At 48.0% G+C, this 17,338-nt stretch overlaps 2 protein-coding genes across 8 annotated transcripts in view; one reads left to right on the forward strand and one right to left on the reverse strand.

The window, feature by feature from the left end:
• Positions 1 to 3,674: 3,674 nt before the first annotated feature.
• Positions 3,675 to 12,875, forward strand: ACTR1A (actin related protein 1A). The gene is given in 10 exon segments (XM_005416412.2): positions 3,675 to 3,787; positions 4,674 to 4,749; positions 5,497 to 5,622; positions 6,406 to 6,530; positions 6,834 to 7,050; positions 7,946 to 8,038; positions 8,776 to 8,950; positions 9,821 to 9,882; positions 10,252 to 10,292; positions 10,675 to 12,875. Coding segments are annotated over 10 exon segments (1,131 nt in total). The 3' UTR covers positions 10,778 to 12,875.
• A 643-nt stretch (positions 12,876 to 13,518) lies between these two features.
• Positions 13,519 to 17,338, reverse strand: part of MFSD13A (major facilitator superfamily domain containing 13A) — a 13,565-nt gene continuing 9,745 nt past the window's right edge. For 5 of the 7 annotated variants that reach the window (XM_031063680.1, XM_031063665.1, XM_031063687.1 and 2 more), the window contains 4 exons: positions 17,206 to 17,302; positions 16,278 to 16,449; positions 15,538 to 15,731; positions 13,519 to 15,330 (listed from right to left, as the gene is read on the reverse strand). In XM_031063680.1, coding sequence (XP_030919540.1) covers positions 15,077 to 15,330; positions 15,538 to 15,731; positions 16,278 to 16,449; positions 17,206 to 17,302 — 717 coding nt within the window. In that variant the 3' untranslated portion in view covers positions 13,519 to 15,076. The remainder of the gene's footprint in view (positions 15,331 to 15,537; positions 15,732 to 16,277; positions 16,450 to 17,205; positions 17,303 to 17,338) is intronic. The other 2 variants (XR_004082570.1, XM_031063691.1) reach the window with 2 other exon arrangements.

The following is a 17,338-nucleotide window of genomic DNA, read 5'->3' on the forward strand; positions in this document are numbered from 1 at the left end:
TGCAATTTTCACTTTGGAGTTCAGGCAGGATGGGAAGTGGAGCTGCACAGAGCAGGTACCACTCTTCCCACTGCTGTTTCATTACTGCTTTTCTGCAGAGAGCTGCAGGCGCCTTTTGAAGGCTGAATGTTATCCTGTCTCACATGCCTGTGTGTGGGAAGGGGGAAGCGAGATACTGAGCTGGTGAGAGCCAGACCCCTCCAGTCCCAGCCCTGCTCTAGAATCTCAGTGTGTTCCAAAAGGACATGAAGTTCTGTAGCTAAAAAATGAGCAGGAAGGGTTTTTTTTCTCTTACAGCACATTGCTCTTAGCTGTATGTTTTCAGCGGGGAGAGCTTTGTAATGTACAGTAGGAGGTTGGAGCTGTACCTCAGCACAACTTTATACTCTCCACTGTCTAATTTTTAAGAGTTGTATTCCCATCTGCAGTCCAGCAAGCTCTCTCTGAATGTCTGGGAGCCCTGCTGAGTATAATGCACATGTCAGTAGTCCAGCTGTGGCCTAAGTCAGTGCAAATTTCTTGACCTCCATGGAACCTGGAATTCTCTTGTTTGCTTTGTAGTCTAAGTGATGGCATTTTATGCAACTGAGCTGTCAGCAAGGGGTGTTGTGTCTTTGGTTTGTTCTTGATCTTGTAAATTCTGTATCAAATAGAACAGTTTTACAACAATATGAAATGTGCACTCTCCATAGAAAGTGCTTCATGGAAGATTGATTGGTGATTTCCATTTAAATTTGAGTCCTAAATGCATCAAGATGAATGAATCCATAACCAACTGGCTACAGAGCTAGTAGATGAGATATGTTCAGGGATGAGGTATGTTCAGTTCCTTCAAGACACTCATAAGAATTTTTAATGAATTTATCTTTCTTGACCTTTACATTTTACATGTAGTTTTTCTTCTTTTATTCTTTTGCTCTGATTAAAAAAAAAATAAACTGCTGCCAGATAAAATGGAATGAAAAACCAGCCAGGATAGTTACTGGTGGAAGTATATAAATTTTTCAACTTTTTTAAAGTTTTAATAAATCAGAGTTTGTAACAGAAGAGAAGATGCACATGTTTTTGCTTATTTGAAACAAAGATGAAAAAACAGGTCTTTAACCCTTCTGAATCAGAGTTATTTCAAAATGTAAACATATTCCTCTCATTGCATAGGAATCTCAAACTGGTCTATAATAAACAGATTTACTCAGTGTGCACATATCTTCAAAGAAGTAAAATGTTTTCAAGAAAAATTGAATAGGTCAGAAAGTGCAGTCAGGTCTTTGTAGTGTGGAGATATCAAACAGCTGTTCTTAGTTTGTTCCCAGGCACTTGGAAGCACAATTGTGTTGAAGCCCCATCCCACCGGCACATTCAAAGCAGTCGTTTGTCTTTGACTCCAAGTTGGAGTTCTGAACTCCCAACACATTTGGTTGACTTTGAACTTCAGTATGTAAATCTTGAAATACATAACTTGCTGGGAATCTCACCAGGACACACTGAGCAATTTTTGGCCTGACATAAGGAAGTTTTAATCTCTAAATAGGAGCATCATTGTTCTCCTGAAACCAGTTCCCCACAGCAGAATGTGCTAGCAACAAGATCACTCATAATCCTGAACAAAATATTCACTAAGTGCAATATTCTAATGTGGTTACACTATGTTACTGCATTTCATTCAGTTATTTTTCTGCAAGACTTGCCACAGGATGGTATTCTTTCCCAGGTAGAGAGCTGTTTATAAGCTATGATAACAAAAATCAAAATGGTGGTTTTGGTTTGTTCCTTGTTTCAATTTGAAGGGAATAAACAGAAGAGAGTCTGTGTCAAGGAAGACTTCTTAACACTTCACCTGCCACTTTGTCACACTGATATCAGTTAGTGCAGACCTTGGGATGCAACTGGAGCTGAGTCCCTCGTGTGGAAAGGAAGTAGTTAGTCCTGCCCCGTTGGCAGCTTGGGTGTGCTCCTGGAGCCAGCCTGCCTGCAGGTGTTTATCAGGAGACAAGGATTCAAGCAATCTGCCTTTCATATGCTTTATAAATAGCTGTGTCTGGTTTGCACAGTATTCCTGACACTCCTCTCCTACAGATGTGCCCTGGCAAATCTGATTTTGGTGGTTTAGAGGCAGGAGTATCCCGGCTCTGGTGGGAGAGTGCACACATGCTGTGCAGAGCCTGACATCCCCGCTGAAGCAGCTGATGGAAGCTTGGCAGTAAAGCACTGGACTGTGAATGGGAGAGGCTGGGCCCACCCCACATTCCTTTCTGCTGAGCCTGCTCTGGCTGGTAACCTCTGGCACTGGGAAGGCAGCATCAGAAACCACTGCAGCCAGGGCTTGCTTGTCAGAGCCCTGAGCAGCTCATCTGGCCCCAGCCTCAAAGCAAAAGTGGTGGTGCTGACCCATGCAGAGGTGGTGAGAAGTGGAAAGCTACGGAGGAGCTGTGTTGCTACTCATTTTAAAATGCAGTGGGGTAGCCAAAATATCTTTTTGGCCTCCAAACCAGAGCATTCCTACTGCAGAGCCCTTGAGAGTGAACAGGCACTTCACAGGTCACAGCTTTCAGTGCAAGCTCGCACACACTTTGCTCCCACCACAGGGCTAAGCAGAGCTGCTTCTCTTTCTGCAGAAGAGCTTGCGCCCGTGGTAGGCTGAGATTACCAGTGAAACGGCTTATCTGAGGAGATCCTCTGAAAATCTGCTCCTTAGCAAAACTTGGGTGTTCCTGCAAGCTGCTCATTGTTTCAAGATGTCATTCCCTTGTGCAGGGAGAGGAAATGGAGGAGGGGAAGGAGTCAGCACAGATCCAAGTTGATGATGGTGTTCCAGGATGCTTCCGGACAGGGAGTGAGAGCTGTGGGGCCAGATGCCCAGCACTGACTCCCTGCCAGGGCCTTACTGTGGCTGGTTTTACCCACCCTGTGTTTGCTGCTTTGAATGTTGCAGAAGGCTCTTGGATCTGAGCCTTCCTGACTGCCATCTCTCATCTCTTCTTTGACTCTTCTGAACAAGCTCTATCCCAATCAGCTGTGCTTCCTGTCCCCAGCCTTTCCCCTTGCAGTGTAACTGGCGCCTTTGTCCTTTCCCAACCAGTCTGGGTTGGTTTCCAGTGTCTTTTCTGACCACACTTCTGCCTCCTTAGCATTAGCTAGTTCATCCACTATCTGATCATCGTTTCCCTATTTCTTCTCCAGTCTGTTTCTCACAATTCTTTGCTACTTCCTTCTCTGACTTTATCTGCCCTCCCTCCATCTTTTCCAAATCTCCTTCTGAAAGGCCTGTAGCCTTCATTCTTCCAGTTCTTCCTGAAGCCAGCGGAGTTCAGTTGTTCTTGCTGGGCTTTCTGGAGTGTTCTCCTCCCCCGAAAGGTTATCTAATATCGATAGACACCTGTGAAGTGTGGATTTAGCTTCCTGCACAACTCATGTAACCCTGGCTAGAAAAATACTCATCTGTACAGGGCAGTGTTTGTGTGAGTGTGTGCAGAACAGTACCAGAATGCATGGTTGTGCCATGTGAGATGTGTCACTGCCAGAGAGGGTGCCAGTCACTCCCTCCAACAGCCAAGCTGGCGCTTCCCATCCCCAAGCAGCCTGGAGAGTCAGTCCCTTGGGAGCTTTATTCCTAGTAGAAAGGAGAGGATCTGGCAGTCTTGATGTACTTTGGGGCTCCTCTAAAACTTGTGAAGATGATGGAATGAGTGATAAGCTCACATATTTGTCTGTTGCTTCCACAGGGCTCGGGTGTGATTAAAGCAGGTTTTGCAGGCGATCAAATACCAAAATACTGCTTTCCTAACTAGTAAGTATTCTGCTGGTCTTGGTAAGTTCTTAGTACTGTGTACCAGTTCTTTGATATGTAGAGGGGAAGAATTGCCCAGTTTTATGAATGCAAAAACGAGTTATTCTTTTCTACCTGCTGCAGAGAAGCATCAGGAAGATGAGAGCTCCGCTGTTAAATATTTTGAGATTTTTGGGGGCACACACACAGCATAAAAGATGACGTCACTTTGTGAGGCTCAACACACAACCAAAGCTGTAGGATCCTTTAATCTGCACACATGAGGAGAAGCACCTGGAAAAAGTAAAACTTGGGATAAGAGGTCTGAAGACCTCTGTATTTTTTTGGTGTGTGGTATGATGTCTTGATTCCTGCCACACTTTTTTGTAAGTTTTGTAAGAGTTTTGCCAGGATGAAGACTGCTGGAACGGGAGCTCTGAATAGTCACTGGCTTTTATTTTCAGTGTGGTGGGCTTTTAGTGAGTAGTTTTGTGTTCTGAGCATTATGTTCTGTATGGGATGGTGGGTCATGGGACACAAATGTCTAATCTGAGAAGTCTGCCTGAGGTCAGGCAGCACATGTGGATCCAACACCTCAGACAATTGCTCAGTCTAGCCATGTTCATCCCAGGCACTGTTGAAACAGATGAGTCCAAATAATCAGTGAAAATATGGCCAGACTCAGCTGGTTTATGTCCAGCCAGTTCAGAACTGTCCACAATCTGTCCCCTTCACCCAATTTCTGAGATTAGCTCAGAGCAAACCTGGGTCTGTCTGCACCTGGTAACACCCCCAAACTCACCCACTGCAAAAGTTCTGGTTAGGACAGAGAGAAACACAAAGTATGGAATTCTTGGGTGCATCTGAGCTCTTTGTAGAAGCATTTACTCTCTTGTCTCTGTTCTAGTGTGGGCAGACCAAAGCACGTTCGTGTTATGGCTGGTGCTTTAGAAGGGGACATTTTCATTGGTCCAAAGGCAGAGGTAAGAACACCTGTACACTGCACTTGTCCATATATCTCAGTGTGCTGCTGTAAGGGGGGAATGTGGCAGATGGGCTGTGGCTCTTTGGTATCGTGTAGGTCCGAAGAGTAGAACAGGTTGTCACTTTCATGTGTGTCCAAGGTGGAATGTGAAGCTTAATGTCAGCCAATCTGTTGACACAGGCTTAGTTCCCAAGGCCTTTGATATCTCTCTTTTTCTTTTTAGGCTACTTTTAGCTCTGTATGGTTACATACTTTTGACTGGGAATTTTAGAAATGGACCCTACTTAATTGCTGTATATCTCCCTGCTCTGGGCAGGAAGCTTCTCTCCTGCAGTCCTGCTTCTGTCAGCATGTAGTCAGTTGTGTGGTCACATTTCTTGTGAGCCCTTCAAACTGCATTCCCCAGTAACATCCTATTGCGTTTTTTTTATGTCATGGCTGATTGGTAGTACAAAGACACCATATGATAGGTGTCTGTGTGTGTTGACTTTAAAAGTGTTTTGATGGAATATGCTCTGCAAATGTCAGATGTAAACATTCCTACTTGGTATGAAAAGGCCTTGTCTAGTCTTGGCTTCTCTGGGAGAGATGTTTGTGATGAATGTTCAGGTTTTGCCCTGTATGCTATAGATAAGTTATCTTTTAGTGGAATCAAAGCTGTAGGTGAGTCTGACAGTAAGTCACAGTGCTCGGAAGTGTGATTGTTGGAAGCTCTGATGCTCTCTTGTTCTTCCTGTTTGCTCAGGAGCACAGAGGTCTTCTTGCGATCCGATACCCGATGGAGCACGGCATAGTGAAGGACTGGAATGACATGGAGCGCATCTGGCAGTACGTGTATTCTAAAGACCAGCTCCAGACTTTCTCAGAAGAGGTGAGAGACCACGTTATGTAAAGGCATAGGCGTCATTCAGTGCGTGTAACACCAGGAGCCTTGGATCTTGGAAAGATTTGGGACTTTTCCTTTGGCCTTCTTTCTGAATGTGTGTCTGTTGCTAAATTAGGTTCTTTCGCCTCTCAAGAGATACTGCACAAGAAGTGTCCAAGCAGAATTCTTCTCCAGATCTGATGGTCTGGCCTAACTGAAAATCTGCCTTTCACATTTGCTATTCACGCTCTCTCTAATGATTCTACTCTTGGCCAAGCGTTTCTGACTTTTCCTGTTCTGCCTGCACATCAGGCATATCCACTCAGCAGTGACATGATTTGAAGTGAGGAAGGAGAAAACCACAGTCCTGTGGTCTGGAAGCATCAGACCAAAAAATTATTAAATGTGTGAGAGCAATCTAAGTTGTGGAGTAGGAATATTTCTGTCTGCCTGTGCTGAAAGACCATATGCCTTCACCCTTTCTTAGGGTGTGTATTTTGGCTAATCTGGCTGATTTTTCTCACTGAGAGTCATCCTATTGTCCTTCATGGGTCAGAGTTACTCACAGAGTACATTTCCTAACACTTCTTCATAACTAGAACAGAACCCTGCTGGTCTTCCAACCTAATAGAGATTGTTCAATCTAATACAGCTCAGCTGAAATTACTCCTTTGTACCTGCCCTCTTGCACCAGTGGTTCCTAAAATGAATAAATAAGCAGAAACATTTAGGAACACACCCCTACTGCCTCCTGGTTACTGCAGCACAGCTCCTTCTTCTCTTTCCCAGCATCCTGTGCTGCTGACAGAAGCACCCCTAAACCCGCGCAAGAACAGAGAGCGTGCTGCTGAGGTGTTTTTTGAGACCTTCAATGTGCCAGCACTGTTCATCTCCATGCAAGCTGTGCTTAGCCTGTAAGTGTCTTTTGTCTTTGATTTGTGTTTGTGGAATGTTGCCATGAAATCCATTCTACAAAAACATCGTGGAAGACCTCACTGATGTCTTCCCCCATTTTTCATGCAAGAGCTGAAACTCAATTTATGTAATAAAGAGTTTACAGGAAATTTGCTGAACTGCCAACAGAACTTGCATTTTGAGGGTTTTTTAGGCCCTGTTTTATGTGAAATCTTTGCTTCCTGTGTTGAGTGTGGATGTGCTGCTTGCCTGAGCTCACTTTGAGTTGCTTGTTCTGACTTGAGCCTTTGTCCCTTTGGTAGCTACGCGACCGGCAGGACCACGGGAGTGGTGCTGGACTCCGGGGATGGCGTCACCCATGCGGTTCCCATCTATGAAGGCTTTGCCATGCCTCACTCCATCATGCGGATCGACATCGCTGGCCGGGATGTCTCCCGCTTCCTGCGCCTCTATCTCCGGAAGGAAGGCTATGACTTCCACACAACCTCTGAGTTTGAGATTGTCAAGACCATCAAGGAGGTGATGCCCTGCCTTGTTTCTGTGTTTGTCCAAGAGGGAATTTCTTCTCAAGGGAAGTTGTGGGAAGTGTGAAATCTGGTGGGAAGTTTCAGCCTACCTAGCTCTGCCCCGAAATCCATTGGTGGAGGGAGTCCAGGGCCACTAAGATGATTAAAGGACTCTTACATGTGGAAAGGCAGGGAGAGCTTGGACTGTTCAGCCACAAAAAATGTTTAGGGAGAGTTAACGTATATAAATGTCTGAAGGGAGGGTGCAGAGAAAACACAGCCAGACTCATTTCAGTGACGTCCAGTGACAGGACAAGATGCGCAAACTGAAGCACAGGAGGTTCTGCCTGAACATAAACTTTCTTTAGCGCGAGGGTGACCAAGTGCTGGCACAGTTTGTCTAGAGGGTTGTGGAGTCTCCATCCTTGGTAATATCATCTGGATGTGGTCCTGGACAGCCTGCTTTAGGGGACCCTGCATAGACAAGATCATTTGCAAGAGGTCATTTGCAGCCTCAGCTGTCCCATATTCTGGGAGAGTTATAGTCAAAACCATATTAATCCCCGTTGAGAGGCTGTTAATATGGAGGTGAAGATGGGCTGGTGGTTCAGAATTAGTTTTGCATTTACCTGTGCTGCAATTTTTCAGGGTCTGATGATGGCTTTCAGTAGTGTTTGTTTCCCTTCATGGAGTAAAATCCATGGCAGCTAGGGATCACAAGTGGGATATTGCAATGTAGTTTGCCTGTTGTGAACCTTAAAGTTCTTTTCTCCAGCACATAATACTGTTGAAATCAATCTCCCCAGAGGGATACGTGGATTTTGACTCTTAGTGAGAAAAACATTTTATGAGAGGCATTTGGGTTTACCCATCTCATCTCCCTCTCCTTGACTCTGTTTCCTCTCCAGCGTGCCTGCTACCTGTCAATAAACCCCCAGAAGGATGAGACTCTGGAGACTGAGAAGGCTCAGTACTACCTGCCAGATGGAAGCACTATTGAGGTTTGTAAAGACCACTCTTACAGAATTCCTCATGTGAGGCACAGTTTCCAGAAAAGCTCCCCAGTGACGGGAAATTTCATGCAGTGTTAGGTGGGAGGGGATAATTTTAAAAGACCATAACTCATCCTAGGCTGTTGACTGGGCACTAGAATTTTTAAGGAAAGAAAACTTTACTAGAAACCTCACAACTTCTGCTAGAAATTCTGTGTAAGGATGCATTGTAACAATGGGGACTCTGAGCTGTTTGAGACCAGGCTCTGATCTAACTAACGTTATGCAGATCAGGTATGCAGTGTGAGTAGGTGTCAGCTCGCTAAATCCATCAGTGGTTTTATATACAGTGCCTTTTGTCCTGCCTAGAATGTCTCCTGTGCATTAACAGTTGACTTGAGGAGTTAGGAATACTCCTTAGAAGACTCAGCCCACTATAGAATGGTCGAAAGAGAGGAAATACAGGTTTTACCTCCAGTACCAGGGCTGGATTTGCTCCCTTTATGCCAGACCTGCCATACGGGGCTGAACAAGTTTCTTCATCTCTTTCATCTGCAAATTGTAAATGGTGCCCTTTGTAGGGGTTGTAGTCCAGACTGGCATTCACTTGGGATCTAGTAATGCAGCATAAATGTTCAGGAAGTTTAATTACTCTGAAGCTTCACCTAAGAAAGGCAGGCCCATCTGTAGGTAGTGAAGAAAGCCACACTGTTCTCTTACCTCTGTCCTAACTTCTGCTCTTGCAGATTGGCCCTGCCCGTTTCCGAGCCCCAGAGCTCCTGTTCCGGCCGGACCTGATAGGGGAGGAATGTGAAGGACTTCACGAAGTGCTCGTTTTTGCCATTCAGAAGTCAGACATGGATCTGAGGCGAACACTGTTCTCCAACATTGTGCTGTCTGGAGGCTCCACACTTTTCAAAGGTTCCTGCCTCTTCTCTTTCAGTGTGCTGTGACATACCCGATCTCTTGCTTCTTTCTCATGTGAAACTGGGAAGATAATCCAGATCACCCAGTTTGTCCTCTGGGGTGGGGGCTGTGTAAATTCTGCTCTATCAGGGCATTTCATTCCTAATTTTCTGAGTCCTAGTCATATCCTGCTGGGTATGCAGGACACGTGCCCTCGTACATCACTTTCTGAGCTCGGAGAGCTTTTACTGTTTTCCTGCAATCAGTTCCTGTGGAAGGACTGAATAGCTGTGTTTATTCCTGCTCTGTAGCTCACGATATCTGAGACTAGATACCAAAAAGGACTCTTCTATCTTCTAAGGTTTCTTTAGGTCTCTGATATGTGAGAGTTCAGTGGTCCTAGTCCTGCATGAGTGTCAGCTATATGTGTGCAGAAAGGTTTCAACCCATCCCCTCAGGGCTCAGTTGGTACTAGCTGACCTAAAGATATGCTCTGCCAGAACCCATCAGTCTGTTATCCACTGGTTGACATCTCCAAATAGATCCAGTCTTCCCATTCAACCCCCTGTACAAATGGGCTGGACACAGGAGGAATGCCTAGGGAAGGAGGAGGTCCTAGCTAAAAAGCTTGTTTGCTTGACTCAGGTTGCTGCTGAGGAATAGAGCCCATTATGCCAGTATTTGAGCTCTTAGTGAGACAAAGTCCTGTTTTGTTATTGTCTGTGTTCTGTGCCTCCCCAGAGTCCTTACACAGACTCTGGACTCTGTGGAAGATGTGGAATGGGGTATTTGTATAGGACTGCAGAGGCCATGTCCACATTGTTAGTGGATGGAACTTGGGATTTTGCTGAGGTGCTCACACTACATGTTTTCTCTCTTGTGTAGGCTTTGGTGACAGGCTGTTGAGTGAAGTGAAGAAACTAGCTCCGAAGGACGTCAAAATAAGGGTAAAAGCCATCTCTTTTGTGTTTGTCACTTACCAAGTGTGTTGGTCTGGGACCTTGAAAGAACCTCGCTCAGACTGCAGCTGCCATTTACTTCAAATCAGAAATGCCTTTCCTGAGACACTCACATGCCCAACAGTATTTGCTGTTGTGATGAAAATCAGTTTGGTTTCATCACTGAGAAGGTGGCTCCTCTGACATGATCCCTGTCCAGCATTCTGGACCAGAGTGGTTGTTTTGAGGGGAGTGCCAGGTGTCTTTCTGTTGGGAGAGATCATGTCTGTGTCAGGTGCTAGCTGAAGTGTGGGCAGTGTGCCAGGAGGAGCAGACTGGAGCTTGGGAAGGTACAGACTGATTCTCTCTTTCTTCCAGATATCGGCTCCTCAGGAGAGATTGTATTCCACGTGGATTGGGTATGGATGTGCTGCACAGCAACACATTTTTCTGTGGGATTGGGCTGGGGAGGCATAGCCCAGTAGCTCTCATGTTGTTATCCCAGCTGGTGCTGTGTGGCGGGGGTTTTGTTGCTCAGCTGGGCAATGCTTGCTGTGTTCTTGAAGTAGCAGTCACCAGGTCGTGTGGGAGGGGGCAGGTGGTGCCAGGCTCTGTAGCACTGGCACATTTGAGGATAGTAGGAGAGGGAGTGACTGTCCAGAGAGTGTGTCTGTCACGTGTAACTGAGCACCTTACTGTCATGGGGAAGTGTCACAAAAGAAACAGCCCATCTCTGCAGAGATACTATGAGAGTGCCCCCAGCATTTTCCTTTAACCCATAACATGCCTGTCTCTCCCTAGTGGCTCTATCCTGGCCTCTCTGGACACCTTTAAGAAAATGTGGGTTTCGAAAAAGGAATATGAAGAAGATGGAGCTCGTGCCATCCACCGAAAAACCTTCTAGCCCTGGGACCTGTCCTCAGTCTCCTCCGAAGACTCACTTAAACTCGCTTTTCTGAGTCCGAGTGTCTGAGAGCTGCCTGTGTGTGTGTGTGTGCGCCAGCATGCCCCGATGTCACTGAGCAAAGACGACAGCAGCAGGAGGGTTGTATTAGTACTACTAACTTCTTTTTTGTTTTGTTTTGGTTTTCTTTTTTTATGGATAGGAGAAAATACCAATCTACATTTCTCCAGAATGGCCCATTCCTTTTTCATTTCAGTCCCTTATTTTCTGTATCACAGTCACATCTGTCATTGTAAAACAAATAAGCAAAAACAAAGGGAACAGCTTATAGAAACTGCCTGGCAAGACAGAAGGGAGCCAACCACTGCAGACTGCTCGTGCAGGCTTTAGTCAGCCTGACTGCAATGCCTGGATTGTCTGGAAACACATAGCTGAGGCCCCATAGCTACTTCCTTCTTCAGCGGTGTCTTCACCATCAGTAAGTTTTTGAAGTTGTTTTTAATATATTTTTTATTAAGAGAAAGCACATTCTCAGCAGTTAAGTCCATTTACCCCCACTGTTTTGGTGTGTGAGTGTGTGTATGAGTGTGTAACTTCTTAGCCTGAGGTGGGGTCTGCACCACAGCTGGAGAAGTTGGCGATAGGACTTAGTTTGTATTGCATGGAGTAGAACAAAGCAAATCTAATCAGCTATCATTGTACTAGACGGTTATTCTCTCGTACCTTGTTTTAAATACCTTTTCTCCTCTGGAAGCAAATACCCCGGAATGGGCGTGAAGGCACTTGTGTGTTCCCCCTCAACCTGCCAAGATTTACAGTGCTGACTTCTCGTGTTCTTTGTAAGAGTCGAGGCTGTTTCCCTCCTTCCTGCCATGTCAGGGCAAAGGGAGCATGTATTCACAGCCAGGCATAACTCTTGTGTACTTTATCCATTCTGGGGCAAAATAATAATTGGGAAGGTGCATTGTAATGTAAGAATTGTTTTATTTATTGAAATGTCTGAGGATCTCTCAAATACTGACCACAGCACCTGGGAATTATGCTTTGGGTCTTCTTTGAGCACCTGTTGCCCAGCTGCCCGCTGCTCGATGTTCGCACTGCGCACAGCACCCACGCTTAGTGGAAAGGCCAGCCCTGCACCACCCCTGTCCCTGCTCCGCGGGGACTCGCTGGTCACTGGGAATGCACCAGGGGAGAGCACAGCAAAGCGCTGGGAGGCTGGTGTGGGTGGCACATGTGTGAGCAGGATGTTGTCCTGCTGGCTGTGTTCTGCTGCACTGCAGTGCCTTTCTGCTCACCTGGTGGCTGCTTTGCTTGTACTGCTCTAACAGCCCTGGGCAGCCTGCAGACCTGCTTGTGTTGGGGCATGCCACTGTTCCAGTTTTACTTGTGCATTATTTGGTGCTCTCTTTTTTTCCCATTAGTTTTCTGCAGAACATGGCAGTAGCAATGGAGCTGGACTTGGTGGCAGTTCCTCCTTGTTTCTCTCTTTTCTGTTCTTTGCCACACATCACCTTTGGGTCACTCTCAGGTGCAGAGATGGGGTAAGAGCTGGAGGATTGCCACAGAGGTGAGGGAAAGGCCAGTGCACTGCCTCAGCTGAGACAAATATAAGCAGCAGCCAGTTGCCACTGCAGGAACCACATTCTCGGGGCTCACCCCTGGGTTTGGAGAGGCTGTAGGCAGGTGGGTAGGGTGGTCTCTCCCAGATGAGGCTAGGCTGCTTGTTCCCCTCGCCCCATTGGAGCAGACTGTTTTTTAAGCAAGAACCTGTCAGAAAAGAGCCATCAATGCTCAGCCTTCTGCTGGGAAACTGGTTGTGTTCTTGCTGATTTGCTGCAGCATACAGAGGGGAATTCCAGCAAATTCCTCTCTGTTCCATTACTGTGTGCCCCAGGCAGTGCTCTCCATCCCCCCAGCCCCTCCGCTGGCCTTGCAGCAGCAGTGCTCCATTTTGTAACCTGCAGTGACTGGGCAGGATGGTGCTGTCTCCAATCTAGCATTTGTTTGGTCTGCCTGACTGTTCCCTTGCACACTGTCCAAACCATGTTGCCTGGTGGTGCCCAGCATACTTAAATAAAGTCATTCATATACAACACTCAAGCCTCCTGGCCTCCTCTGCCCCCATGTGCAATTTTAAGGAGGTAACTTGTGTTCTCTTGCCTGTGCAGAATTGTTGCTGGCCAGAGTGCAAGGAGACATCATCTTTGGTCCAGGATTGCATTCCTGGTCTGGCTTTTGTGGGAGGAGATTCCTGGGCTGCAGCCGTGGTGTCCATATTTACTCTCCTTTACATGCGTTATCCCTGAATCTTCTGTCACTACAGCCAGGTGAAAGGCTGGAAGAGGGCAGCCTGAGCTGAGAAAGGGTGATGCCACTGCTGTTGTGAGAAGAGCTGGTGCCAGCCCAGGTGTTTGCAGAGAGAGCAGTGAGTAGTAGTTCTCACAGGGAAGGTGACACAGTGCCCAGTGCTATGACCGTCCCATTTTGTCCCCAGCACCCACTGGTGTAGAAATAGGACAGGCCTAACTCTGGGCCCTTCCAAAGCAGCAGGGGTAAGTGATGCTTCCCTTCAAAGGCAGGTGATCCCCTCTGCCCCCTGCAGAAACAGCCAAGCCTCAGTGCAGTTTTGTGGAGAAGGAGCTGTCCCCTTGTCTCCACCCAGCCACAGCTATGTCCCCACAGCACCACATCCACCCAACCAGGCTAGAGCCACTGGCTAGAAGAAAATCATCAAGCAATTCAGAAAAAGATCATCTTTAATTTATGAAATGGAGAATCATTCTCAAACTTGGTCAGAAGTTGCACAAATCACTTATGATTGAACCAGTAACAACTACAGCAGCCTCATGGCAGGAATGTCTTGGTCCAAGACAGAAGGCAGCCATGTCCTGAGGCAAGATGGCAGGCTGGTGGGCTGAGACCCCAGAGGGAACCTGCGACTAAACAAAGAACATCCCTTAACGTACAACGGCTTCAAACACTGCCTGCCAAGCCCCCTGTCCTGCAGCACGCAGGCACAGGCTTTGGCACATCCCTTCTCCCTGCCCCCAAACACATTACAGGGATTGAGGAGTCACTCCCTTGCCTCAGGGACCCCTTTGGTGATTACCTATCGCCTGCTCTCAGCCAAAACGAGGGAGACCAAAGCACCTGCTCTCTTTGGGTCCCTGGCTCAGCAGCTCTCTGACCTGCTCTCAGCAGGTGAGATGATCTAACTCGGGCACTGTTTCTAGCACAGAGGAGCTGAGGTGTCTGCCCCTTCCCACAGGGGTAAAATTCCAACCCTGTGACTGCCCAGTACTGTGTCAGACAGGCTCCAAAGAGGAATCAAAGGCACAAAAGCAAGACTTGGTGTCTCCTTCAGGCTGTGCTCTCCTGCAAGACGGAAGGGCACCAGGCTGCCTCACCGGGTCACCTGGGATTGCCCTGGGCAGGGAGGCACTTCCAGCAGCTGGATTAGGGGTCGGTTCCCTGACCTTGCCCAGAATGGGAGGGGGCTCATGGTACAGCTGTGTGACAGCACTGAGTAGTAGGGCCTGTGGAGGGGAAATGAGGGATAAACACATGCAATGGGATGCCCAGTGAAATGATACAGCTCAAGGCTCTGAACTCAGTTCGAGCCCAGCACCTTTTTCAGGCCAGCAACAACTTTCTCTACAAGGCCACAGAGAAGGGAACCTCAGCATAAAAACAGCACACCCAACAGATCCTGGCTGTGCAGCATATTGTCTTGTGAACAACAAATGCTTAAGAGTGGATTTGGTCCAAGAACCACAGCACTGCAAGTGGGAGCATTCTACAGTTACAGAGAAAGGCCTTCAAGGTCCTGTCATCCCTGCTCCTGTTTGACAATCATTCCCTTGGTCACTTGGTCCCTCAGAAGCCTCCCACTCCACAAGAGTGAAAGGCTCTAGCGAAGAAGGACTCCCTGTACAGTCTCCTCCCGCTCAGCTGCAGAGGCTGTGGCTCCCAAGAGCCATGCCCAGTGCAGAGAAATGCATTGGGGATGTGTCTGTTTTCTAGCACCTGCAACCCAGCACCTCTTTGCTGGAATGAGCAGCTCTCTGCTTCCTGGGACAGGCTGGGATGAAATGTTCTTGCTCCTGAGATCAAGCGATCTATCTCAGGACCCTCACATGCTGGACCTCTCTGCCTTCCCCAGTGATGACCACCTGGAATGAACAAACATTGGCATCACAGCATTTCACAGCTGAACCATGAACATCAGGCTCTCAGCCCACCATTCCTGCCCTTCACCTGCCCAGAACCAGCAGCATCCTGCAGGCTCAGGCACCCTTAGATTGTTTTGACCTCTGGTGCTTGGCCTTGTGTCAGGCTCTGCCGCTGAGCCTTCACCACCTGCAGCCGCTTCCCATGCAGGCTGAACTGTGACCAGCTGAGGAGCTGCAGCAGGGCGCACATGATGGGCACAAAGACCAGGAGGTAAAAGCAGCCCTGGCGAAGAGTCGGCTCCAAGGCCGCGGCAGACTCCAGCTTCGGCTGGGCACTCACCACGTTGTTCAGGGGGTTGCGCTGGAAGATGTCGTAACCTGGTGTCAGAGAAGAGTTTGTGAGAATGGGGCTGTAGGGATGGATCTTTGTCCATTCTCTTTGAGTGACCAGCCGTGGAGATGCAGAGACCAGGCACAGGTTAGCAACTGAAGAGCCCTCTGCACCCACCCAGGGCACAGCACAAGGTGTCAGACACTGAACTCTGCCCTGTTCTGCTCCACTGCTTTCCCCAGGAGCATCCTTACCTGTGTACACACAGAGCAGCCAGGTGCCAATCAGAGGGGCGAAGGTCTGGCCTGGTTTGGTGACCAGAGCCACCATCCCAAAGAGCAGGGCTGAGGCTGCCTGCTTCCTACGGTTCAGGACTAGATCCTCGTCCACCAAATCAGTGACCACCAGGTTGAGTAACTTACAGGTCCCTTCTGTGAACACACGGTTGCTGCAGAACAACAGGCAAAGCACTGAATAGGGCTATCAAATGACAGGAAAAATGTGACAGATCATAAAAAATGGCAAGGCTTGAAAAAGTTTCCCCATACTTGAAATAAGAATTTCAGGTGCCCTAGTTACAGAAGAGGAACACCACTATCAGTAAGACTTTATACCCTGCAGTGACACCTCAGATCAGTGTTGACCTCCCACACAGACAGGCCTGGGGACAGGACACACTGGGTTGTTGCTCACAGGCAGCTGCAGCACACACTGAGGGCTGCAGAGGAGAGAAGCTCCCAGCAGCTGGCAAATGCAGGTGCAAGCTGCCACCAGTCCTGCTGGTCTGTGACCTCCTGAACATCACTGTCTCCCTCACTCTGCAGCAGGACAGCCTGTGGATTCTGCAGTGACCTGTCCCATGTGCTGTCAGAGCTGGAAACCACATGGCCTATGTATGATCCTGCCCCCTGTTCCCTGTGCCTTCCACTCCTTAAAAAAGGGACAATGCATTTTGCTTCCCAGGAAGCAGAGAGCAGGGGAAGTGCTTGCCTACCTGGCAATGAAGATGCAGAGCAGATACACCTGATCAGGTCCTGCCAGGAACATGACAACACTCAGAGCCAGCTTCAGGAAGAAGAGTCCTCGCACCACAGCATAAACCCCATAGCGGCGGCAGAGCGACAGGAAGTAGAGGTTGTTGAGATGGGGGGCAATGTAGGAAACACCTGAGCAGAGACAGATGCAGAAACAGCTTGATGGAGTTTCACCTTCCACATGTCCCCAGACATGATACCAAGAGAGACAGCAAGGTTAGCTGTTGCCAGCAGGACAAAACAGAGCAGCTCCTCTGCATATACAGAATATACATATACAGAAGGCTGCAGCAGATTTATTCCTATAGAGGCTTTGTGGCACAGCACACACTTTCCTACAGAGGGAGACCTTCTTCCATCAACCTCATGGATAGAAAGGAAAAAAAGACTTGTGCAGTGTCATGCAGAGGCCGCAACTCAGCCCTGGAGCAGAAATGAGAGAGACAGGACTGCCTGACCAGACCTGGCCTGCAAAGAACCCTCCCAGGGTAACTCTAGGACCAATGCCTACATATCTGTGGCAGCTTGGAAATGGTCTGTATGCTGCAGAAGGAAAGGGATGAAATTTAGGGCTGTGTTCTCTGCTGCATCCTGGGAACACTGCATTCTGCAGCCTCTAGTGCTCAGAGCAATACCGCTCTGGAGTCTGGTGTCCAGCACACCAGGCTTGTCCTTACTAGAAAAGGCTCTGAGTTACTTCTGTGCCCAGGAAGGACAATTCAAAGGTCCCAGGGAAACATGTGGGGTGTGTGCATGTGTGAATCTTACAGCCCAGAGTCCTGCATGTGAGCACACCTCTCCCCAGACGGAGCTTGGGAAGGGCAAATCCAGACTGGGGACAGGTCCTATGTAACTCAGCTGCTCCCTCCAGTCCCACCTGAAACTCACCAAGCAGGAAGGATCCAGTAGAGACAGAGATCTGGTCTGACAGCAGGTGCTCCAGGAACAGAGGGAAGAAGTTGCTGTTAAAATGGCAGTGAAAAACCTGTGAAGGCAGCATGCAGGAGAGCTGGTCAGCAGG

This window comes from Geospiza fortis, unplaced genomic scaffold (genome assembly GCF_000277835.1).
Source record: "Geospiza fortis unplaced genomic scaffold, GeoFor_1.0 scaffold130, whole genome shotgun sequence".
NCBI lineage: Eukaryota > Metazoa > Chordata > Aves > Passeriformes > Thraupidae > Geospiza > Geospiza fortis.